This window comes from Symphalangus syndactylus, chromosome 2, assembly GCF_028878055.3.
Source record: "Symphalangus syndactylus isolate Jambi chromosome 2, NHGRI_mSymSyn1-v2.1_pri, whole genome shotgun sequence".
NCBI lineage: Eukaryota > Metazoa > Chordata > Mammalia > Primates > Hylobatidae > Symphalangus > Symphalangus syndactylus.
Genome location: NC_072424.2, coordinates 12,307,028 through 12,333,132, shown reverse-complemented (window position 1 = coordinate 12,333,132; position 26,105 = coordinate 12,307,028). Strand labels below are relative to the sequence as shown.

Here is a 26,105-nt window from a genome sequence, read left to right as displayed (position 1 = left end):
CCTATTTTAGGCTGAGGGTCATCAGTATCAAATAGCCAACATCCTCTCCAGCAGGGTGCACTGAGGCAGGACAGGTGATTTAGACAGAGAGCGCTGCCATTTTCTTTGCTTGCCAGCAGTGTGAGGAGCGGTTAGTGAACAAGTACCCCAGGAGTAGGACCTGGTTCGCAGGGGCTCCTCCAGCAAGGAAATCATCTTTGTGAAAGGTGGGTTTCTGACCTACTTGTTCTTGGCGAGGGATTTTCCAATAGCTGATTTAGCTGAAAGTCAACTTCTGTGTTCCAGGACAGTGAAGCCTATGGATCCTTTATAAATGCAAGCCCACCCTCATGGTTACATTGGTACAGGCCTGCAATGATGGGGACAGATTGAAGGGGCCTGTGGGATCCGTCATCGGGAGACCTGGGAGAGGCCCAGCTCAGGAGTAATCAAAGGATCAGATGAAGTCTGTAGGGGATCTGGAGCTAATCGGGAAGTCCAAAACACCCTCAGACTGGTATTCCACCTGACCAGAAGAGAGCCTGGAGGAAGACATGTCACCAAGGCCACCATAGTCCAGACAGCTGTGGTTTGGCCTCTCCTGAAGCTGCCCCAGGACCCAGGAATTACACACTCAGAGGACAGGAAACAGTTCCAACCCGAGGCCCAGAGGCAGAACCTCTTCTCCTTGCTAAGTCAGATGAGGTCCCCCAACCTCATTTCCAAACATTTACATGATCTGAATGATTTAACTACTGAAAAAGAACTTACCTTGTCAACGTGATTAGCAATCTCTATTAATCGCTGCTTAACTTTTTCCAGATCTTTTCCTTGCTTCTGAAACTTAACAATTTTAAATGTCAGCATTAATACCAGCAAGAATATCAATCATGTTTCATCTTCCTGGCTTCTGGAAATGTGAAGTCTTGGGATTTTACAAACCACTGGGGACCCTCCACAGTTCATGGTAAAATGAGCTTGCATCCTGACGAATAACTTTCCCGGCTGGGGACTCCCTGAAATTCCCTGAAATTTGCCTAAGCCAAGTGCTCTCAAGACAGCAACTTCTGCAATTTTCCAGCCTCATAAATGATGGAGGCAGTGACATGTTTTGGCAAAGAGAAAACAGACAACTAGAAGTCAGTCCAAAGCCATTTTTCATATCATCAACTTGATTTTAACTTCTTGAGAAATTTTCTTTATATTTGTTTTTAAAAATTAAAAAGTAAAAGTAATAGAAGCTCATGGCAACTTGTCAAACAATACAGAGGAGAACAGACAAAAAAATCAACAAATTTCCCATTCCCCTCTCTAATCTGACCTTCCAGAATGGGAATCATTTTCTGAAAAATAGTCAAGCCTGTTTCATTCATAGGTGTTGAAAGGGTCTATGAGAAAATATCACCCAATCACCCAATTCATATAGGCCAATGAGGCAGTAAATAAATACAGAGAAGATAATCTTTAGAAAAACTAATTCAAAATTAATTCAAATAAAAAACGAAAGTAGTATCAAGCTATAGCTCAGAGGGGAGGATTTTTCTGCTGTGTCTCTATAGCCTTCATTCATTCATTCATTTATTCATTTTGATTAATGACATATGGGATATTTTTTAAATGTCTCATTTTAAAGACTAAACTTTTCCCCAAAATGTTTTAGAATATAATCTAAAGCCTTCTGTCATTCCCCTCAGTTAATTCTCCTTGTTTGGAGAGCTTAGCTATGGAGCAACTCTTTTCTCCTGCAGGCTTTGACATTACTTTATATATCAAATAATTTTTTAATATTATATGCTTTATAAAATCAGAAAACCATTGTTTCAATGGGTTGTTTCCATTGCTTTTAAGAGCACGAAGGAAATGAGGTTCATTAAAGCAAGTAATAACTTGCAAGATGTGTCCTTTTTTCTTTTTTCTCTAACCGACTGTACTGAGAAATTTTAAAAAGTTCTTACCTCTCGGTTGTCTGCCACGAGCACCAGCTCCACATACTTAGTTGCCCTGAGGGTCTCTCTTTTATGCTGCCAAGAGTAAACATGCACTTAATCTCTCTTAATGCCTCTCTGCGCCTTCCAGAACACTGTCAACGTCTCTCAATCCAAACACTTTAGGTTGAGAATGTACACCCCCCATCCCCGCCAGGCCCCCACACCTCCATTCCATCTAGAAGTTTACCCCAACTCCAACCATCTCTTTGTAAAACCTTCTTGACGTGAGTAACCAGCTTCCATTTCCACTTGGAAAACCCTTAAAAAGGAGTTTAAGCTTTCTGCTGAATCATGGATTATTGGAGCAGAAAATCAAGATTATTAAACAAAACGAGCACATAAACAAACAAAACCAAAGCATTCTCTAGAACAGGAGCCAGTCAAAGGTCGTTTATTTCAGACCACATGTAGCACATTTGAAGGTCATCAGAGAAGACGATGGAGTTCAATGCACTGTGGCTGTTCCCTTTGTCTTTATGGTCCAAGTGTACCTGTTTCGAGACTTGAGAAAAGTGGAGGAGAATACATTTTGAATGGGAACTGTATAATCATTTTTAAAATGATCATATAAAAATCTAGTTAGAAGAAATGGAAGACCGGGGTGGTCTGGAGAAAAGGAAACTGTCAGACTAATGAACGGAGAAGTGAGAAAGGTATGAGGAGAAAAAAAAAGAGCAAAAAGAAAGAGAACAGAAAGAAACAGAGTTAAGAAAAAATAAGACTGTAATATGCCCCTGGAGAACAGGGATTTCGTGAGTGAGACAGTTGAGAGAACGTGGAAAGTGGATATGGAAGTGGATGAATGGAGATGATTCAGGCAGCAGAAATAGGAACCCCGTCCCCCACAAAGGCAGCTCCTGAAGTGGGTCACATTTTAATCAAACTTCCTCAAAAAGCATTCACACTCTTCTGCGAATTACTGGAAGAATTCCAAATGCATTTTTAAGAGAAATAAAGCAGTTCGTGGAGGGTGGTCTCAAAAAGCAAACATTAAAAACAAAAAACAAAGCCTTCTGTTTCTGCCATAAAATGCAGTTGGAGGAAGTGGGGGTTGAGTTGGTCTTTGGTCCTGATGACTGATATTGCTGGTTTATGAGTTAACGACACACACTGCTTCAAGTTTAAAACTTGCATGTTATAACCACTCTTTCAGACAAAAGCAAAAGAAAATCATGAAAGTATGCTTTGACTCAGGTTTCCAGTCACATAATCCTGAGGGAAACATCTTTTATAAAACAAATCCCCATCAGCCCGGGATCTTCCAAACAGATTTTTACAAGAAAAATGTTTGTATTATAGCAGTGTTCCTTCTTGCTGCCCAGCCGTGCTAATTCATGAATTTAGGTGTTCCTAAGATATCTGGAAACCTTATGGAAAAGGAAAAATAAAGCACCAGGAAAGGTACAATTGCTCATATTTTTACAATGTTACAAGAAGAAACTGTCATGCTTTGTGACTATATGTTGTAGGCATGCTTTATGGTGATAACTATGCACTACTTATAAAAGAAAAGACATTTGCCCCCATGGTGCCCACAGGTGCACACAAAATGAGACACCTTCTGAAAGTGTGAAGATCTTGCCCTTTTTCCTCACTGAGGCATGAAAGAGGCAGAACCCTCTCTGTTGTCCACAATTCCCAGATTAACCATTAATAAATTTGGCTAATTATGCAGAAGAAAATATAGCTGTAGAAATGAAAAACTAATCTCTCATTGAAAAACTCATGGAAAGGAATCTGGTTGTTTAGACGTTTACACTTTTCAGCCTGCAGAGGGGTGAAATAAACGACCATGGGATATTTCCAACTGGCTTAGGATCGCCATTTAGAAAATACACAATTCCAGATAATAAAAACAAACATGTGAACACAATTTTCCTGTCTCTGCAATTTTCACAGAAGTCTACATTTTCTCATGAATTCAGAGAACTGCAAGCTCAGAGGGAAGCTTAACCACATAATAAAGAGAAGCACTGGAGGAATCGCCAGCTCAGGGTGGAGGTTTATTCTCCTGTTAGCTGCACACACAGAGAGAGGTTTACATTATCCCCACGTGATTTCCACCTATCTGGCTGTCCAGTTAAAAAAAAAAAAACCAAAGAATGATGTTTTTAAATTTGTGATATGGAGAGCAACATTTGAAACTGGTTGCTGAAGACATGGAACCAACCCAAATGCCCATCACTGATAGACTGGATAAAGAAACTGTGGTATACATACACCATGGAATACTATGCTGCCATAAAAAGGAATGAGATCATGTCCTTTGCAGGGACATGGATGAAGCTGGAGGCCATCATACTCAGCAAACTAATAGAGGAACAGAGAGCCAAGTGGGAGGTGAACAATAAGAACACATGGACACAGGGAGGGGAACAGCACACACTAGGGCCTGTTGAGGGGTGGGGGATGAGGGGGGGGATCTTAGAGGATGGGTCAGTAGGTGCAGCAAACCACCATGGCACACGAATACCTATGTAACAAACCTGCACTTTCTGCACATGTATCCTGTTTTTTTTAAAGAAGAAATTAAAATAATAATTTTAAAAAATTTAAAAAAAGAAACTGGTTGCTCGATTGAATTTTCATTTTGGGGGGTTATGAACAAAAGCCCTTCCTCAAATGGGAACATCAGCCTCTGAGATTAGCCCAAAAATCTCCGTTCCCAGGTGGAGGCAGAGGCCTTCTTTGAATCTTGCTCAAGAGAGAACCAGTTCCTGGGCCTCTCAAAGTCATCACAGCCAAGTTCCCCAGGATAAATAACCCCCGAGCAGCCTGCAATGAGGATTCTGGCAATGGGAACTTAACTCAAGTTAGAAAAGCAAGTTGAGATTGGGGCTATAATAAATCCTCATTGCAATTCTTTCTTCATATGGGTCAGACCATTTGTATAACATTTATTCATCCCATGATATCTACCAGGGATGCTGTTTGCGCTAGGCCCTGTGTAGGGTGCTGGGGATACAATGTGGACAGGAAACTCATTTTCAGGAAACCCAGTGTCCTCCTGAAACTCACTTTCAGGAAACCCATATTCAGGAAATCCAGTATCTTCCTGAAACTCATATTCTGGTGGCGCCTGGGAGAAGGTGAGCCCATGCAGAATTAACAAAAGAAAGAGAGAGTCTGTGAAAAGTACAACAAAGGAAATAAACAGAGTTCTGCAGGTAGGATGAAGCTGGGCAGTGCACAGGTGTAAGGTAGCTGAGGCCTGAAGGATGAGAATGAGACATGTGTGGAAAGATTGTGGGAGCAGTGTTTCAGGTAGATGGAATGGCAACAGCAGATGTCCTGAGGCTGGGGAGAGCTTGTGGGTATTGGCAACAGGCCGTATGGCTGGAGTCTGGTGAATGAGGGATAAGAGTGGATGACAGGAGGTGGAAGATGGGGACAGGACACTGGGGCCATGGCAAGGAGGTTGAGTGATAGCCTAATAATCTAAGAGCATGGGGGCCTTGAATGTGAGATTTTAAAAATATTGCGACTGGGTGTGGTGGCTTATGCCTGTAATCCCAGCACTTTGGGAGGCTGAGGTGGGCGAATCCCTTGAGGTCAGGAGTCCGAGACCAGCCTGATCAACGTGGTAAAACCCTGTCTCTACTAAAAGCAGATAAATTAGCCGGGCGTGGTGGTACACGCCTGTAGTCCCAGCTACTCGGGAGGCTGAGGCACAACAATTACTTGAACCCGAGAGGTGGAGGTTGCAGTGAGCCGAGATGGCACCACTGACTCCAGCCTGGGCAACAGAGCCAGACTCCATCTCAAAAAAAAAAAAAAAAAATATATATATATATATTATATATAATATATATATATATATATAATATATATATATATATATATATATAATATATATATTGCTCTGGCTACTGGAAGGAGAATGGATTCTAGGGGGATGATATTGGATAATATTGGAAGCTGAGAGTGCAGCAAGGAGGCCATGCAGTCATCCAGGTGAGAGGTGGCAGTCATGATGGACATGGGCAGCCACATGCAAGCTGTGGTATCACCCGACAGCCAGAAAACAACAATCACAATGAGAGCAGAGCCAATGTTTCCATCGCCAGCAAGATCAGCAACTGAAATGAATCAAAAGTTTGGTTTCTCTTCCTCTAGGCAAGAAAAAATCAGTATTAGCTCAAGCAAGGCTCCATGCCTTGACTCTAAGATCACTTTCCACATGTTTGTAAGTTGAGCTCCAATTTTGGTTAGGAAAGATTGTCTCTACCATCCTTGACCGTGACTGGCCTGGGGACAGCACACACTGACCATATCCACACAGGATACAGCCTCTGACATCTGGCTGACATGTAGGCAGGCAGAAGTGAACAAATGAGACAATCTGCCAGGAGAATAGGCTGAATCCGGCAAACTGAATGTTAATAGGGAGAAGTGTGAAGTATTGAAATTAAGCCTTAAAAATGAATGACACAAGTGAGATCTATTATTTATTTATCCAGAGCTTCAGTGGATTTGAAACTCACTAGGAATCCACACCTGGAAAACTGGAGCCTCCACTCACAGAAATAAAACTGGAGCCTCCACTCACGTAGATATTCAAAGCCCAGGGCCAAGGAAGTGGTACTGCCCTGTTCCCCACCAAGTGTTTTTTTTTTTTTTTATTTTTGAGACGAGTTTCACTCTTGTCGCCCAGGCTAGAGTGCAATGGCATGATCTCAGCTCACTATAACCTCTGCCTCCCGGTTTCAAGTGATTCTCCTGCCTCAGCCTCCCAAGTAGCTGGGATTACAGGTGCCTGCCACCACGCCCTGCTAATTTTTGTATTTTTCATAGAGATGGGGTTTCACCACGTCGGCCAGGTTGATCTTGAACTCCTGACCTCAGGTGATCTGCCTGCTTCAGCCTCCCAAAGTGCTGGGATTACAGGAATGAGCCTTGCGCCCGGCCCCCACCGCCAAGCTTTAAGAACAACTAAGGTAGTAAAAGAACACGATAGTCTCTTAGAAGAGGCATGGAAGCAAGGATGGTTGTTAGAGAGGAATTCAGTATGCCTGTCATAATTAAGGAGTTTTCAAACAGTTCTGGCCAGTTCCTGATATTCAACTCTCATTAGGCTCTACATATAATGTGTTATATACTACTATGGCTACAAATACCCCACCACTACTGTGCCTTCTATTAAACAAATACGATAGGCTGTCTAGAAACACAAAAGCAATAGCACCAGTCCATTTCAGAATGGCCACCTTCCAGGAAGCAAAACAGCACCTCCCCAACTCACTGTACTATATGTACACAGTACCCAAGCAAACACTTCTTTTCAGAGAAGGCAGCAACTTTTCTATTTGACTCATATATCTATACTAATGGAGAGGAACAATGGCACAGATAATCCCTAAAGAAAAGGCAATTCAAAAATAATTGGCATTTGCCTTTGGGATGTCTTATGTGATTTTCTCCAGTAGATTTACCATCTTTGCCTTGCTCAGAGCTTGCTTAGGATGATGTTAAAATTGGTTTGCATTCTTGAATGAGTAGCCGATGGAGAGGGAAGGAGTCTGCTATGGGAGAGCTGAACAGTAAGGAAGCTTCAGGATGGACTCAAAAATCCACAGAGAGAACGAGCTGACTGTGACACTCCCTGTTTCTCTGTGCCCTTCGAGGGGCAACTTGGGTTCTCACTAAAATCTAATGTAGAGCCTTGTAAAAATGACAAACAATAGCTCAGGTTTATATCACAGCCAGTGTATACTCTGAGTGCAGATTTATTCCTGATGCTCTGTGAAGAAAAACGCAAACATCTGCAGAAAAATCAGAGTCTGCAAACCAGTCTTTGCAATAGTTAACATTTAGTGGGGGCAGAAAAATGCAGGGAAAAAGCAAATGCAGTTGCTGCATTGCATAAACAAGATTAGTTAGCAGCCTTTCCATTGATTTTTTCTTAAGAGTGAGATAAAGGCAGCATAAGTGGGGCAGGAAATGTCCCTTTCATATTTACCGTAGGTGCTAAGCAAAACAATCTACTATATAATTCCAATTCACAAGGATTCCACATATTTGAAATTATTTTTCACACCATTTTCATTATATACATGCATTTTAAGTCCAGGATGCTTTCTCTTCCATAAAAACCATCACAGTGCTTTCTAGAGAGAAATATTGAGAACTGAGTTGACTGGCATTGATGCCTTCCCTTTTCAATTTAAAGGTTCATTTGCACTTCGATATGCATTATTAACAAAGCACCATCGTTATTCCCATTCTCCCCATTTCTCCACAAGTCAAAATGACTGGAAATTACAATCACGCTTCTAGAGAGCTGTAAGCTAAAAGAATTAAAATATGGCTGGCAAGTACAGACCAAGTTTGTACTTCTATATGAAACAACAAACATATTTGAGTGTCATTTAAGCCATCAGGTTATAAATCTCGTAACGTGGGCAACGTGCATTCACCAAGGTACTCAAAGCAAAGAGCCTGGAAAACAAAATGCAAATGTTCTATTTGTTTATGACAGGGAAAGCTACAGCTTAATCACATCTTCTCCAAGGTTTGGAATCAAAGGCAAAAGCATTTGAAGAGTAAAATAAACCTGCCGTGGGACCCCAGAGACTGGTCTTTAAATCTACCACTAAGACAGGTAGCGGGGAGAAGCACAGGTTGAAAAGTCTCTTGAGCTTGTGGGGGTAGAGGTTGCGGGGGGTAATTTTCAAGCTCTGTTCCTTGGGATTAGGATACAGTGTTCTGCCGCCAAGCAGCAATGTCAAAGTGAGCCACAGTATCAGATGGGAGAGATCCTCCCCTTCTGTGATGAGGCAGGAAACGAAAAAGAGGTTGTGAGCACCTGCCGTAGAAACTCCCAGAAACATACTAGCAAACAGAAGACGTGAGGGTTCCACAAGCAGAATACGTGGGCTGAAAGAATGAATGTAAAATTAGAGTTAAAAGTCCTGAACTGGTTCAGATAAGAGCAGTTTTAGGGGAACAGACATCTATCCACAGGTATGAGGTGAATTCTAAGAATGAGAAGGTATCGTTTGGGATAACCCCTACTGTTTCCAAGTAGAAAAATGATTTAGAATGAACCAAGAATAATATTCATTAAATGTTGAGTGCTAAGCAGTGGTCTCTGAAATTCAAGTTAGGAGACAACAATGGGTTAGGAGAAACCTAGAAGAAATGTTCTCGGACAGTCAAATACAAGCACAAGCGACATCCTATCTATAAATTTTCTTGATTTCTTGTCAACAGAGGAACAGGAAATCCAGAAATGAAAAATCAGGAAATTGTGGATAATTTCCTATCTGTTTCTGCTCATTTAAATTCAGGGCCTCCAGCCAAATGTTAGGAACGATCGCCTTTAATCCTTATTAAAAGAGCTCTACTGTAGCCTCTGTTGCCCACATAATGCCAGACAGAAAAGGGGCAGGCCGCCCTTATGGGTGGAGGTTTCATGGCGTGACACTACACGTGTCAGGAAGGGAAGTCTGTCTGCAGCACAGAGTCCCTTAGGCAACTACTCCTTCCAGTGCTGCTGCAAAAAGGAAGACATTTTTTGAGCAGATCCAGGGGCTGGTGGCCAGAAAACACAGACTGCTTGGACGGTCCCAGGAGGGAACTAGGACAAGAATTTGCAGCTTGGACTGTGGATAAGCAAGATTCCCGAGCCACATCACGTGGAGGAAGGCCCAGTTCACCTCTGCATAAGTGTGTGGGCAAAGAGTGAGAATTCTCTGCAAATTATAATAAGAACCCAAACTTGCTAATAAAGAAGGCTCTATGTGGTCTTTTGCCTCCAGTAGATGGAGAACTGCTGAGAGTAGGTCAGGGTCCAGTCTTGTCTTGCTTGCCATGGTAGGGCCAAACCCTGGGCCTAGGACCATAGTAGGGTCTCTTGGGAGATTCCATGAATCTTGAGCTTGTGGGGATAGAGGTTGGGGGGGTAATTTTGTCATCCTCTGATCCCAACTATGTGACTTTCCCCAGCACATTTTAATGGGTCTGAGACTGACATCTGCAGTACAGTGATGGGGATTTGGGTTATGGCTGTGTCCCACTGTATAATGTCTAACACCTCCAGATAAACTGGGCACTTCCATCTCCCAGATGCCGCAGCATCTAGATGGCAACATTTCTCTAGATATCCTAGTGTGGGGTATCCGTAGCTTGAGCTCCTAGCTTCCCAGAAACACAAAATCGGGTATCCCCCTTACCCTTCTTGCCCATGTCTGAGAGGACAGTGGGAACACATTATTTGCAGCGAGGCTTGATGTGTTGTGCTGTGATCCACACGATCCCTTGACGCTTTTCAGCTTCTTCGCTGGGAAGAGTTTGTATTTGTTGATTGCATTTTTCACTGGTTCTAAGACATAGGTTTCATTTTCAAACATAATAAGTCCCCTGTTGAAAAAGAAATAAGAAAAAATATATAATTTTAAAGATAGCTTCTTGTTTATGGCCAAGACATAGCTCTTAACAACAGAGAGAATGAAAAAAGAAACACCAATTTATTTATATTCTCAGATGTTGATCGGAAAGGACATTTCTGTGACATATGTTTGCACTGATTCATTTTGCAAATCTTTTGGAAAGTTAGCCTAGGAATTTTCTTTTGTTTGAAATATTTTATGGTAAAGAATACAGTGTATTTTGCTTTTGTATGTTTTTATCTCTTTTTATGTCTCAAAGATATATTGCTGGGAAGAAGAATGAGTAAAAAGATGTTTCAACTGCTTAGAAGATAACTGTATCTGTATTAGCAGACACATTTCAAAAGGGAAATGTTTATTTTAAAATATTTCAATAGCCTCAGGGGTACAGTAGCTTTTGGTTACGTGGATAAACTGTGTAATGGTGAAGTCTAGGATTTTAGTGCACCTGTCATCTGAGTAGTGTACATTGTACCCCATAGGTAGTCTTTCATCCCTCCCCCACCTCTTGGCCTCCCCCTTCTGAGTCTCCAATGTCCATTATATTACTCTGGATGCCTTTGTGTATCCATAGCTTACTTCCCACTTAGAAGTCAGAAAATGCCATATTTGGTTTTCAATTCCTGAGTTACTTTACTTATAGTAATGGCTCTAGTTCCATCCAAGTTGCTCCAAAAGCCATTAGGAAATCTTTTTATAAAAGAACAATTCCTACATCTAATTATTTATCCTGATCAACCCTATTCCCTAAATATTTGATGGAATTATAAGCATCATGAGTACAAATTTATATTTTTTTATTTACTGATTTAGTTTGTGGGAGATGTGTGAATAAAAGAACCCACTTAAGTACACAGAGCATTAGCACTGCTTCTTGGAGGCTGAGGTCTGGCCTCTGGATCCTGTGTTCAGCTCTTTCTGGAATCGAGGAACACTACAGGGAGAAGTGCCAGTCTCAATGCTGCGAGGGTGGCCTCTGGAGTCTGGAAGCTCTGGGTTTGAGTTCCAGTTTGTTACTTACTAGTTATGTGACCTTAACTTTGAGCCCTGGCTTCTTCACCTGTAAAATGGGGATAATGGTACCTACTTCTCAGGGTTGCTATGTCATCGAGTCAAAACGCTTAGCCCAGGGGAGGCCCCAGGTCAGTGCTTGAGAGGTGGTAGCTCTCTTTACTATTAATAAGGGCACATCCATGGATTAGGCATCTGTTAATATGTTAATTGAAAGATTGACAATTTCAGGAAAGTTCTGTATTTTGTTAACCCATCCGCTCATAGGAATACTGGTCACTCATGGCTCCGTGATATAAAATATAGCATTAATAATATAAATACATTTCTGGGAATGACAATAACTAAGAAAGAACCTTTTGAGCCAACCTTTAGGTTTGGGAATAAAAGCATAGATTCTTTTTAAAAATAGACAAATTTGCTGAAGACTCTAACTTGCAGAGACAGAAGGTGACATTTAGCCATGGACCACGACACATGTCTAACCTTCTGGAGCTCACAGCTAAGGCCACATCCCACTCCCTGGAAATGAGTAATGCCAGCCTTGAGCTATTGGGTTCCTTCAAACGATGAGAACCTTGGCCTGCAGCTTGGTTTTCATTTCTCTCTTTGCTAAGGTGGGGCAGTGAAGTGCTTTAGTTTAAAAGGTGCTTCCTGACGTTGAGAGAAAGGTTTTCTTTGGAGAAATGACAATTTGGGTAACAGCAAACTGGCAGCTCTGAATTCCCATGTGTCTAGTACCTTATGTTATTTAGCGAGGTGACCACTATCTCTCCACTTTAGAAAGACACAAAATTTTCATGCAAAATTCATCTGACTGGAAATGGACCCTTCTAATACAGTGACTACTAACCTTTTGTGAGACATCAACCTCCTCAGACTCTCCCTAGAATAATTCACATACATACCTGTAGGGGCTAAGAGAAAATGTCCCCCTTTGCCCTCTGAAAGTTCACTACAAATCAACTGACAAAAGGCAGAAATATTACGGGAAAAAAGGCATACAATTTTATTTTAACAGGCATAGCACAGGTGAATTGTAGAAGAATGATTACTCAATGGGGGCACAGATGGTTATACACCCTTCTTCTTAGGAGAAAGGGAGATAGGGAAGTATGGATAATTTTAGGGGGTGAGTAAATGATTTTTAGGGGAATTCATTGGGCTTGAAGAACATACAATGGCCTGGGACAAAGTCTGTTGGGCCTGCAGAACAGATGACGGTTTATAACAAAAGTCTGTCCGGATGTGTTGACAGGCTTCAGTCTTTCTTCCCGTGACATTAGTTAATGAAAACTCAGAGAGGGACCAAGGTAATTGATTTCTTTTTTGGAGGGTCTATAGTTTAGGCAGATAAGGGAATGTCAGAGAACAACTTCATCCTGTGCTTTGGGAGAGACAGATGGGGTGAAGGTGGATGCCAGGGGCCAGAGAGACCTTGAGGGTTTTCTTTCAGTTCAGCATGTCAAAGAGCCATATTTTGGCGTATCATTTTCTGAGCCCCAACACACATAACCACAAAATTTTGCAGATTATTTTAGCAAATTCAGGGCTGAGGATGAGGTCTATGGAAATGGAATGAGGTTTAGGGCATTAGTTCTAATATATAATAATATACAGTATACAATAATATACAATATATAATAATATATATTATATATTATATATGCAATATAATTATATATTATATATGCAACATAATTACATATATTACATATTATATATTACTATATATGTATTTTATATATAATATATGACATATATAAATTATATATAACATAACATATAATATATAGTATATTACACATGTAATATATAATATATAATATATTATACATGTAATATGATATATAATGTATAACATACACAGCATATAATATATATTACATGTAAAATACAATGTTATATATTACATATGCAATATTATATATTATATGCAATACATAATATTACGTATTATATAATATGCAATGTCATATATATCACAAATTATATAATATGTAATTATATATAATATAATAGGTAATAATATATAATATATAATTATATATTAAATAATTATATAATAATATATAATCTTATATAATAATTAGTTCTAATCTATAATTTATATTGCAGCAACCCAAGAATCTAGGTATACATCAATCCTCGAGGAATAGCTAGTCAAGTTGCAAACTCCATCAGTTTTCCTCAATCTAAGCTTCTTTCCAAAGAAAGGACTGTGTAAGATGTTCCTATGTCATTCATTACTGCTCACCTATTTGTTCAGTCATTCATCATCCTATGCTCATTGATGGCCCATTCGTAGGTAGTATTTAACAACTCTTAAATTTTAATAGATTGACAGTATCTCAACGCTCAAATGATACAGAAGGAAGAGGCTTGAGTTAGTCAAGTATCTGTTCTGAACACAACTGGTAAGCAAATACAGACTAATCAACTCATTAGTATTTAACTGGCTCGCTCCACCAATCCTGTTTTATGAATTGTCATGGGCAATGGGAGAAACAGATCTATCACACTCAGGATGCTTCTATCCTAATAGACAATGCAGCATCGAGATACCCAGGACAATTAGAAATCATGTGAGAGCTAAGATGTGCATTCAAAGAACCATAACACTTGATGCTTCAGAGAAGAGGGTGTCCAATGAGGTTTGGAGCAACTAAAACATTTTTTAATATTTTTAAATTCCAAATTTGTAGAAATTGTTACTTAGTCATGAAAATGTTCTTGTGTCTCCTTTTAAGTCATCCAAAGACCAGATTGACTAAAAGTCATTCTATGAAGTGTTGCCTTCCCCCACACTGGTGTCCATGTATGTCACCAAACAGATCATTCAGGGATTACTTTGGTCATCAACTCTGTGGGGTGGCTTGTGTCTCCTTCTCTGAGATGTTCTTTATGAAATAAACGTAGACTTCTAACTTTGGAATAGGTAGGAGAGGATTTTTGTTTATTAAAGTTGATTTTTAAAAGCCTAAATTAAGGACGCGAACTTTAAAAAATAGGAAAAGGGAGGCCGGGTACGGTGGCTCACACCTGTAATTCCAGCACTTTGGGAAGCCGAGGTGGGTGGATCACCTGTGGTCAGGAGTTCAAGACCGGCCTGGACAACATGGTGAAACTCCATCTCTATTAAAAATACAAAAAGTAGCTGGGTGTGGTGGCACGCACCTGTAGTCCCAGCTACTCGGGAGGCTGAGGTGGGAGAATCGCTTGAACCCAGGAGGTGGAGGTTGCAGTGAGCTGAGATGTGCCACTGTACTCCAGCCTGGGTGACAGAACGAGAGTCTCTCTCTCAAAAACAAAAAGACAAAAACAGGCAAGGGGAAAGTTGAAATGAATATCATCGGTTCTGCCCTAAAAAGAAAGTGGCAGTAACATTTCATTTTGTATTGCAGCATTTTCTATTTTACGCTGGATCTAAATAAGCTGAACGCTTACTGTAAAACATGTCACCACGTTCTAATCATGAAAAGCAAATTACTGAAAAAGTTTTTCTACTTAGTGGAATATTTCTAGCAATTGTTACTTAGTCGTAAAAATATTCTCTTATCTTCTTTTATCTTTTAAGTCATCCAAAGGCCAGATGTTGAGAAATCAGGATGAAGGCCTACCCTTTACTGCAAACAATTGGCAGCCTATAATAAGCTTAATTAAATAATTGCTTTGGACTGTCTTGGGTATAATTAATCATTTAGCTCTAAAGAATTGCTGGAAACAACAGTGGACACAAAATTCAAGCATTCAGGGTTTCTGAGATACATTTTGATGTTCTCACAGTCCTTACTGGCCCTGCGTTAGATAAGTGAATGTAATTTGTTTTAAGTTGAATGTCATAGATGCTTAGTTTAAACCTGAAGTTGGAAGACTCTCGGAGCATGGAATTTAAATCCAGTGGACTTTGCGTGTGGGGTTCTTTCTTCCTAGGTAGAGTAGGGGGAAAAGATGAGAAGAAAGTCTGCAATGTTTGGGAAAGATGAAGACCGTGGGTCCCTTCTCTAGAGCGACAGGAGGAGGCCGGGCCAGCCATCACCCCAGGCTCAGGCCAAGTTCTGGGGCAGAGAGAAAGGGGTTCTCAGGGTGGTCAGCGTCACCCCCCTGTGGCACTCTTCTAGGATCCAGGTTATGGGCTGCGCTCCATACATTGATCACTCTGCTGATCATGGCTGCAGCTCCCGCCATGACCCCACTGTCCAAGGTGCGCAGCTGGCAGAGCTGGGGACCCATTCGGGACCTGTGTGCCCCAGGCTTGGGCCTCTCAACCCCACACTCGCCTGCTTCCCTTTGTGCAGTGTTGAGAAAGGGGCCCAGAACCAGCAGGAGCATGAAAAAAGCAGAATTAAAAAAGAAAAGGACTAGAATTAGAATTAGAAAGAGAAAATGGAGCCGCTGCTTTGAAAACCAGCGGCCTTCCTTTAAAATGTAAAATCCTGTTGTTTTCCCTGAGTGGAAACAAAGAGGAATCTATTAAAATTTTATTAGTTGATTATTTTAGCTTTCAAAGTGAACACTCAAGAGACCTATATTTCCTCAAGATAAGTTTTTGTCCTTCTGAAAATTAGTTTTTAATCTCGAAAGCCACGATGCAGCAGGCACCGGGGCCGCTTAATGTCTGATCCTGATTTTTCTGACTGCACCCGGCAAGCAGGACATTGGCACATGGATTTTGACTGCCTGTAATAAGATGATGATTAGAAAACACGAATTATCCTGGCTAGCTCAGTGTCCAACTGCTAAAGGAATTTCCTAGAAAAAGACTTTTGGTCTCAGTGTGGTGCTGTCAATCATGTGGTGGAAAAGCAGTTGGCTTGAAATTTAATTTTGGCTTTTTTTTTTGGAGGAACTCGTGGGTAAAAGTAATATCTCACCCCGTACATGTTTGATAAACAGTCATGGCAGCAGTATTACTTAACACATAAGCACCACAGGGCTTCAGTAATTTCCATGTGAACTAATCAGGTACAATCAAAACAAATATCCTTTATCTCTTTATTATGTGCAATGCACTAGGCTAGACATGCAAAGACCCCTTGCCTGTGGTTCCCATTTCAACTATAACTCATGACCAGGGTGTGGCTGCATGACAGATGAGGTAAGAGTTTAAACTGTGATAAAACACATTAAGAACAGTTATTACCAAGGGCTGGGGATGGTGGCCCTTGCCTGTAATCCAGGCACTTTGGGAGGCTGAGACTGGCAGATCACTTGAGGTCAGGAGTTCCAATCCAGCCTGGGCAACATTGTGAAACCCCATTTCTATTAAAAATACAAAAATTAGCTGTGCATGATAGTGCGTGCCTGTAATCCCAGCTACTCGGGAGGCTGAGGCAGGAGAATCACTTGAACCTGGGAGGCGGAGGTTGCAGTGAGCCAAGATCGAACCACTGCACTTCAGCCTGGGTGACAGAGTGAGTGAGACACCGTTTAAAAAAAAAAAAAAAAAAGCGTTATTACCAGCATTACCAGCACATCAGTAATAATAATAGCAACTATGATGTATGTAAAGATTCCCTGAGTCAGGCTCCTTTTTTAAATTACAGTGTTATGGAAAAATAATTCACATAGCATTAAGTTCACTCCTTGAAAGCATGCAATCCAATGGTTTTTAGCATATTCACTGAGTCGTGCAAACATCACCACTATCTAATTGCAGAACACTTTCATAATTTCTCCCAAAACTCTGGACCTATCAGTGGTCACTCTTGATCCTTCATGGCCCCCATGAGCCAGGCTCTCGAATGTATTATTTCCTTTTTTTTTTTCTTTTTTTTTGAAACGGAGTCTCGCTCTGTCACCAGGCTGCAGTGCAGTGGTGCGATCTCGGCTCACTGCAACGTCTGACTCCCTGGTTCAAGGGACTCTCCTGCCTCAGCCTCCTGAGTAGCTGGGATTACAGGCATGTGCCACCACACCCAGCTAGTTTTTGTATTTTTAGTAGAGACGGGGTTTCACCATGTTAGCCAGGGTGGTCTCGATTTCCTGACCTCATGATCCGCCAGCCTCGGCCTCCCAAAGTGCTGGGATTACAGACATGAGCCACCGCGCCTGGCCAGGAATATATTATTTTCTTTAATATTTACAGCAATCCTGTAAAGCAGATAACATGAGCCCAGTTTACTAAAGAGGAAAATAAAGATGAGAGCTCCCAGGTCACTGTAGGGGATTGAACAGTGTCCCCTCCAGCCCCCAGAAAAGATATGTTTAAGTCCTAATCTCTGGACCTGTGAATGTCACCTTATTGGAAAAAGGGACTTTGCAAACGTAATTAAATTAAGGATCTCAAGATGAGATTGTCCTGGACTAGGGTGGGCCATAAATCTAATGACACATGTCCGTAGAAGAGACCGAAGAGGAGACACACAGACGCAGGGAAGGAGGCCAAGCGAAGATGCAAGCAGAAACGGGAGTGACATCTACAAGTCAACGCACACCAGGGATAGCCAGAAGCCACCCAAAGCGAGGAGGGAGATGTGGGAGGGATTCTTCCGTAGACCCTGCAAAAGAGACCAACCCGGCTGACCCCTTGATTTCAGACTTCTGGCCTGAAGAGCAGTGAGAGACTAAATTTCTGTTGTTTGAAGCCACCTAGTTTGTGGTAGTTTGTGAAGGTAGCCCTATGAAACAGACACAGCCATACAGCCGATCAGCAGCAGAGCCAAGATGTCCCAGCTGGGACCTGGCTCCTGGGCCTGGTCACTTGCCCTCATCACACTGGATGGTCGGCCTCCTCTTCAGGATCATGCACAGCACTAATGCTGGGGATGACCTTCGAGACTGATGAGTGACCTTTCAGGTCCAGGTTAGCCAACCCTTCCTTCAGGATCCCCAGCATCTAGGGTCCTTCTGCAGAATTCCTCATGTGGTTTTGTGCAACCTGCTTCCCGTCACTAACAACATTTTATTAAATTGATACCTGGCTCCCTTTACACACCCAGGGGATAGTTTCCTTATTTCTGTTGTTTTTCTTAGAACCAGCATTGCGACTTGCATGTGACCAGTAAGTTAGTGATCACTAAATATTTGCAGGACTATTGAACAAGCATAAGACTGAACTAGAGTCTTTGACATCTAAGCCGTGGAGAGCCAAGATGGGCTGGAGTGCAATGGGTTGGCAGGATTTATGATATGATCTAGTAGTGTTTTTAAAACATGACCTTCTAGAATGTGCAACATGGCAATGAAAGGAGGGGTGGAGACAGAAGCACAGTGGGGGAGGCAATTTTCAAATCTAAGAGGGGGGTTGAACAAGGATGGTGATAGAAGAGAGGGATGAAGGAGACGCTATAGGGGAGAGTGTGCAGGGCCTGGGTGGATACTGTAGGTTATAGAAATCTCCCTGGGTCAGGCTTATAGACTTGAGATGGTGTGGACCTTCTGGACAAGAGGTCAGGTGGAGAGCCAGTCTGGAGACCTACCCAGAGGAGTTTAGATTGAGACTTCCTGAGTTTTGAGTGACAGTGGGGCCTGGGGAGAGCTGATAGACTTGACCTTGGGTGTCCTTCAGAGTAGATGCCACCTGGCAAAACCACTGTGGCTCCCTGTGGCCTGTGCGTCAATGCCTCTTGCTGACTTGTGCACATGTTCATCAATATCTGCAAACAGTTGAGGAGGGCTCCCAGGGATGGCTCTCACAGGAGTTTACTCGGATGTCAAAAGATCTCCATGGGAGGAAGCAGAAGGGAGAAAGGAAGCAGTGTGGAAACCTGGCTAGAGACACCTGGCCAGAGGCTGGAGGAGAGCCAGGTGGGCTAGTCAGACAGATGCTGATGGAGTGAGCGCCACAAGTGCAAAGGTGAAGGTCAAAGTGGCTTTATCGCCATTCCATGCCAATTTCCTCCTTCATATGATCTACTGCACTTTAAATAGTTTTTAAAAAGTGGATTGGCCAAAGTTAAGGTTTATGAGCCGCCTGACCTTTGGGAGGGCACATCTATTCCTGCACTACTTACTGAGTACTTGTAACACGCCAGGGTCTAGGACACAGCCGTGTTGGGGCACCCAGTCCCTGCCTTCCTGGAACTCCCAGTCTAGCAGACAGGAAGGCGAAGGCAAGGCCACCTCCATGCACTGACCTTCTGGGTGTTAGACCTATACATTGCAGGCACCTCGTAGAATGAGGTACGGCAGTTACCAAGGCGTGGGCAAGGAAGGATAGGGGCCTTAAGACAGGGACATAAACACATATTTACAAAACACCTGCTATGCTACCGGAACTGCAATGTGTGAGAAAATGCATGATAGTACATGGCTGAGCCAGATGGTGAGGAGGTGGGGACACCAGGGGAGGCTTCTTGGAGGAGGAAGCAGTGTTTGACTTGGGCCTTGAGGGAAGAGTAGATCGTCCAAAGCCAAAAGGGAGAGCGGGGAGTAGTGTGTCCCAGGCAGAGGGGCAGCACCGTGCACGTGGGGGCATGCTCTGGAAACAGCCAAAAAAACAGCGTGGCGGGAATAGGGTGGTTTCCTCAGGAGGGGGATGGTGGGATTGAAAAAGAAGGTTGGATCCAAATTATGCAAGAGGTTTGGCAGAACAAATGTGGAACGGGGTCAGCTAGGCTTGGGTTTAAGATCTAGTTTTGCCCACTATCACTGAGAGGCCATGAGGAAGTCACTTTTGTGGTCTCTGCTTTTTACCTGTAAACCAAGGAGCATGAGACCTGCTGGTGGCTTGTGTGAGCTTCCCATGAGGACAAGGAAAGGCGCGGTGCCAGTTGAGGCTAGGCCCCCGTCTGCAGCTGGGATGAGGAAGGGGAGTGAGCTGGGTCAGTACCTGGTGATATGGGGATGGGGCAAAGGGCTTTGCGAGGGTGGCGATTTCAAGGTGCAAACTGCATGACAGCAATGCTGGGGGTTGGGGAACGAACTCCAGGCCCCTGAGGATGCCATGCCTTAGTTGGCTGCTCAGGTGACAATAACATCTGCCCTATCCTCATGAAAACAGGAATCGTAACAATGAAGAAAAATAAAGTATGACCTATTGCAACTATCATCACCACCCCACGGAGTGGGTACGCATGTGAGTGTGCAGTGCGCGTGTGGGAATGTGTGCGAGTGGGCGCCCGCGCATGTGAGTGTGTGGACACCTTGTGCTCAGGTGTCACCAACCCCATTTAAAAAGGAAATAACTGTGATTACAACCAGTCTCTAGTGTACGATCTGATCCAGATACCACTTCCTTATCTAGCAAGTGAGCTTGGCTCGGGTCTTTAAAAGCACAGGTGGGCCCTTAAGAAATTCAGCTTCAGTCGAACCTCTGTGCCTGCAGGTGATGAAGACTTGGGGCTCATTCCAACAGCAAGAGCCCACGAGACTCCTCCTGCCAGATACCCGAGTCGGAGCTGAGAGGGCGGGGCAAGAGAACCCAAAAAATAAGGGAAAGACAACCTTTTCCCTCCAGGAGCTCACTCTCCAGCCAGGAGCTGAAGCAGTGGGAACGTGGCATTTAGGAACAAACTCAGAAGGTGGGTGCATGGCTGTTTTGATGCCCCAGCAGGAGCATGATAGGGCTGGACGTCTGTCCCATTACAAAGTACAGTAGGTCAGTTCCTCTGGGCCGAGAGCTGGATTCTCTTCCCATCTCAGTGACAGTTTGATGTCTGTGCCCTGCAGAGTTGTGGATTATCTGAAGCTCATGGCAGTGCCTCCAGGCTCCCTGCCTGGCAGGAATGAGAGCACCAAGCCGCCAGAGCAAATGGGGAACCAGAATGTAAAAAGGGGGAGGAGAATCACAAGCACTTCACCGAAACCGTATTAACTGGGAGTTGCGCATCAATGGGAGACATACGATACGGGACAAAATTAACATATGGCCTCAACTTCACATTCGACTTGGAGTCATTTCAAAGTAAGAATAAACTCCCTGGCTGAACTCCTCTTTATGACCCATTTTCCATGTCGCACTTCATTCCCTCCATTCAAGAGCTGTCTCCTCTTTAATGTCCCTTTCTACTGAGATCTTTGTGCTGTTTTTCACTCCGTGTGCTTTCAGCTTCAAGCTTCAAATGATGAAGAACAACTTGTTAATTCCCTCCTTCTTCTGTGTTCTAGAACAGAGTTGTTTTCTTCCTGCTGATTTGTGATCCTGTGTTTTTGAAGCAATGTGGGGTGTTCTTTTGCTGCAAAACTGGAATCTGTTGGGCTGTAATTAATGTGTCTTCTAGGACACCCCAGCTTCTCTCCACGTTCCTAGATGTTAATGTGTTTTTGGAGCACACTACATTTAACACAATTTTTAATCCCCATTTTCTTTCTTAACAGCTAGCAGGCTGGTGCTACTCTAGTTGCATTTTTTTTCCCCTTTATTTCCAGTCTCAATTGATTCTTCTGTCAGTGAGCAGTTGATCGCCCTGGTCTGATTCTTGACTTGAAAGATCATAAAGTTGACTGTACAGCTGCGGAATTTCTCTGTTGATGCACGGTCTGCTGCTTTTGTAACAACAGCACAAAGATCTGGGAAGTCAAAATTTTCAGGAGCGCCCACAGCGAGGAGCTCATTAGACCCACACAGCGTTCCTCATCACCATTCCCGTTCCCTCTTGGTGGTTGACACCAGACAATGCAGCACTTACTCTTCTGACTTTTCCTGAAATCCCAGCTGCAAGGATTTCACAATATTCTTTTCTGCCAAACTATGGGTCTGTGCCTGCTCCTGGGGATGGGGGGTGGATGTGGAGACTCAGACACTGCAAAGTCTGGCCAGCGAGGTCGTCACCACCATGCGGAAGGAACTGGCAACCCTGACAGTTGCCCTGCACCTTTGTGGGAGGCTGAAAGAGCTAAGGCAGTGTGCCTGGCACACAGTGACTACAGGGCCGGCCTGGGGAGAGGGATGGAGAGTCCTGACTGAGTGGCAAGGCCAAGCCCTATGGGAGGATTTGTCTTGCTTGGATATTACTCTAGCAATACCTTCCCCAGTTGTCACTCTAATGAGTTAATGTCACTGGTTTATAAGTTGTTTTATTAAGGTAAATAGGAGCTATTAGGAACTCCTTGTAGATAATCCTTTTCTCTTTGCCCATCAAGAATCTGATAGCCCCATAAAGATAACCTGAAAAGTATCCGGCCAATCCTGGATGTTTCCATTGATGGCTGATCTCAGTTTTGATGATTGAGAATTTCTTCATAATTGTTGCTGGAAGAGGCCTATTTGTTTCTGAGTGTCCCTGGCTTTCAGCTGTCTTTTTTTTTTTTTTTTTTTTGGCAAAAGCTTATTACATTTCTTTGGTACATTCACCCCTTCCCTGCTCCCTGCCTCGGGGACCCTGGGTGCAGTTTTCCCTCAACCTGGTCCAGGATATAGGCCCATAACCTGTTTGATCAGACCACTAAGCTCCCCACTGACCACTCTGATTGTTTCACAGATGAGCCAGTGGCCTAGTCAGAGCCACTGGGATGTGTTCAGATGACCTCCACTGAGCTTGGGAGAGAGGCCCTTATTTTTCTTGCTTTTTGAGCATGGAAGCCTCATGCTGCCAACAAAACAAAACAACAACTGCCTATTATGGACTGAGTGTTTATATACCCTGCAAATTCATATGTTAGAGCCGTGACCCCCATGTGATGGTATCAGGAGATGGGGCCTTTGGGAACTGATTAGGCTTAGATGAGATCATGAGGGAAGCCCCATGATGGGATTCGTGCCCTTATAAGGGACACCAGAGCTTCCTCCCTCTGTACACGCACAAAGAGAGGTCATGTGAGCACACAGCAAGCTAATGACTGCCTGGAAGCCAAGAGAAGAGGCCTCAGGAGGAAAAATCAATCTTGTCAGCTCATTGATCTTGGACTTTCCAGGCTCAAGAACTGTGAGAAATAAATTTCTATGGTTTAAGCCAACCAGTGTATGGTATTTTGCTATGGCAGCCCATGCTAAGATAGTGCCTGAGAATGAAAGTTACACAGAAGAAGGTAGAGGCTTGAGATAGAAAATAGACCCTGATAATATTAGCTGGGACCCTGTATCCAGCCATTCCTGGATTTTTCAGTAGCATAAGCCTATCTCCACATTATTTTGTTTTTCTTTAAGTCAGTTTGAATTTGTTTTTTTTGTTTGTTTGTCTGTCTGTTTGTTTGTTTGTTTTTAGACGGAGTCTCGCTCTGTTGCCAGGCTGGAGTGCAGTGGCACAATCTTGGCTCACTGCAAACCCCACCTCCCGAGTTCAAGCAATTCTCTGCCTCAGCCTCCCAAGTAGCTGGGACTACAGGAGCGTGCCACCACGCCCACCTAATTTTTGTATTTTTAGTAGAGATGGGGTTTCACCATGTTGGCCAGAATGGTCTCAATCTGTTGACCTCATGATCCGCCCACCTCGGCCTCCCAAAGTGCTAGGATTACAGGCGTGAGGCACTGCTCCCCCGGGCAGCTTTTCTCTTCTTTACACACACTGACCTTAATGCCAAATTGAAGGCTGAAAATATCCAGCCTTCAACACATGACCTTTGAAGAAAGAGGTCCACCTTTCAGGCCCCAGAGAGGCACAATAGTGAAGTATGGATTTCCCTTCCCAAGTGTGTGTGGTCCTTACTACCATGGCCTTGTGTGTCTCTGCCCTGGTCTCTACAGGAGCAGCACAGCTTTGCAAGGAATTACCCCAGGAGTGCTGCGTGAATATACCTCCCCAACTAGTCCAGTCCCAGAATCAAAGGACAAAGACTGTCTCATGTTGCTCACTAGAGGTGGGCACGGGGCTTGGCTTTCCTAGAGATCGCTGCATTTGTTTACTGTTTCTCCCCTGGCACCCATCACAGAGGAGAAACAAACTCAAACTTTGTTTGAACATGCAAACTTCCCACCATGCAAACTGGGGCTCAGAGAGGCCCAGTGACCTGTCCATTGTCACACAGCTAGTTCACCACCCTGACTATCATGTTCTAGGGTGAGAACATCTACCTGGAGTCCCAGAGTACCCATTTTGAATTGGTCACTCACCTTCACCTCAGATGCCACCAGGTCTGACCCCATTTCACCCCCAACCCTGCTTTGTCTCCTCCAGGAATTCAAGCACTGGTTTTCCATGAAAACTGGCCCCTTATCCCCCACAAATCTTTAATCCTCTACTGACCCGATCCCTACTTCCTTTTCCCTAACCCTTCCCACTGTGCTCTTGGGGCTCATGGTCCATCCTCAGATCTTCTCCTAATCCAAATCTCTTCCAGAATATTCCTCTTACCTCCTTCCCCTAGCTGAATCCTGGCTGATTCCACTGATATCATCTCCCCAGCAGCCTCTCAGGATGATACTTCATTACTTACAATGTCTCCCTCATGTACCTCAGCTCCTTGGTGGTGAACAGTTGTCATCTTTGCTCTAAATTGTCACTTCCAAACTCTCCTCCTTCACCTTCTCCTGAGTTCCCACCCCGCATGCTGGGTGTGTATGTGTATTGGAGTCCCTGCCTGGTAGTGGATTTTGCTGCATCTTCAGTAGGTCCTTTCATGTACTCACACCCCACGCTTCCTCAGGAAAGTGAGTTTAAGACACAGATCACTAACAAAATTTAGAGTTGCCAGCCTCTCTAATACCCTTGGAAAAGTCTCTCGACTCTCACAAAAGTTGCCACCTTTGATCAGGCCCGCCCCACCACCTCTTACCAGAGTTACTCTGAAGACACCTACCCAAACCTCCGCTTCTGTGCACATTGCCTACAGTCTATGTCCAGCCTGGCAGCTGGAGTGCCCCTGTAAAAATGTGAAGTCAGACCACATCACTTCAGCTCCAAGCTCCCTGGCACCCATCACTGGGGGGAGGCCAAAGGACATCTGATCACCTTCGTGACCCCCGGTGATCCTACCTTTCCACTTCCCTTCTGACCTCATTTCTTTCTACTGCCTCCCTGTCCCTGTCCACTCCAGTTATGCTGGCCACCTCGCTGCTCTGGGAATATCCCAGGCATCTTTCTGCTTCAGGAGCTTTGCACATGCTCTTCTCTCTGATGTGCTACCTACATCATCTAAAGGGCTCACCTCACCTCCTTCTGAACCTCCCTGACTACCTGTTGCCTTTCCTGTCCTCCATCCCAGCTTTGTCTTTCTCCATGATACTTGACATCATGTATCTTACTCTATGTCCCTTGTCTGTTCCTTCCACTGGGAAGTGCTCCAGGAAGAACACGTTTTGTTCAGTGCCGTGTCCCCAGAACCTAGAACAGAACTGGCAATGAGGAAGCACTCAAGGAATGTTTTCTGAATGAATGAGTAACTGGAGAGAAGCAAATTCAAACCACAAGGCACCTCCTTCACTTTTCAGAGTAGCAAACATCTTAAAGTTCAATTGTGTTGCATAAATAGGACATAAAAGTGCTTTTAAAAAATGCAGGTATGCAGAAATGTGTGTGTGCACGCAAGTGTGTGTGTTCGCTCAATGATTTGGGTCTATATCTGCTGACTTGGAGAGACAGACAGGGTTGGGTGACAAAAGAAAGCCGTAGAATGATGTATATGATGTGATTCTATGTTTGTAAAAATAAACAAATACACACCCCAATCTCTGACTATGTGTTTACATGCACAAGGGATGAGAAAGCTGGGAGGGGAATTCCCAGTTTGCATTTTTATCTGAGTGGGACTGGAACGGGATGAACGAGGAAGAGGAATAGCTTTGTGTACATATTTTTAGGTACATGAAAGGACCAATCATGGTAAATACTTAGAGATAAATCAGATGTATTGAGCAATGGGGAAGATGTGAGCAAATAGAACTCTCATTCTCTGCTGGCTGGAGTAGAAGTGAGGGCAG

General features: G+C 43.4%; 1 protein-coding gene across 2 annotated transcripts in view; it reads right to left on the bottom strand.

Annotated features, from left to right (window-relative positions):
• The window catches only part of ADAM12 (ADAM metallopeptidase domain 12), a 384,755-nt gene that overhangs the window by 95,767 nt on the left and 262,883 nt on the right, over nt 1–26,105 (bottom strand). For both annotated transcript variants that reach the window (XM_055245748.2, XM_055245760.2), the window contains exons 6-8: nt 10,142–10,328; nt 1,935–2,000; nt 751–822 (exon numbers count right to left, since the gene is read on the bottom strand). In XM_055245748.2, the coding sequence (XP_055101723.1) occupies nt 751–822; nt 1,935–2,000; nt 10,142–10,328 (325 nt within the window). The remainder of the gene's footprint in view (nt 1–750; nt 823–1,934; nt 2,001–10,141; nt 10,329–26,105) is intronic.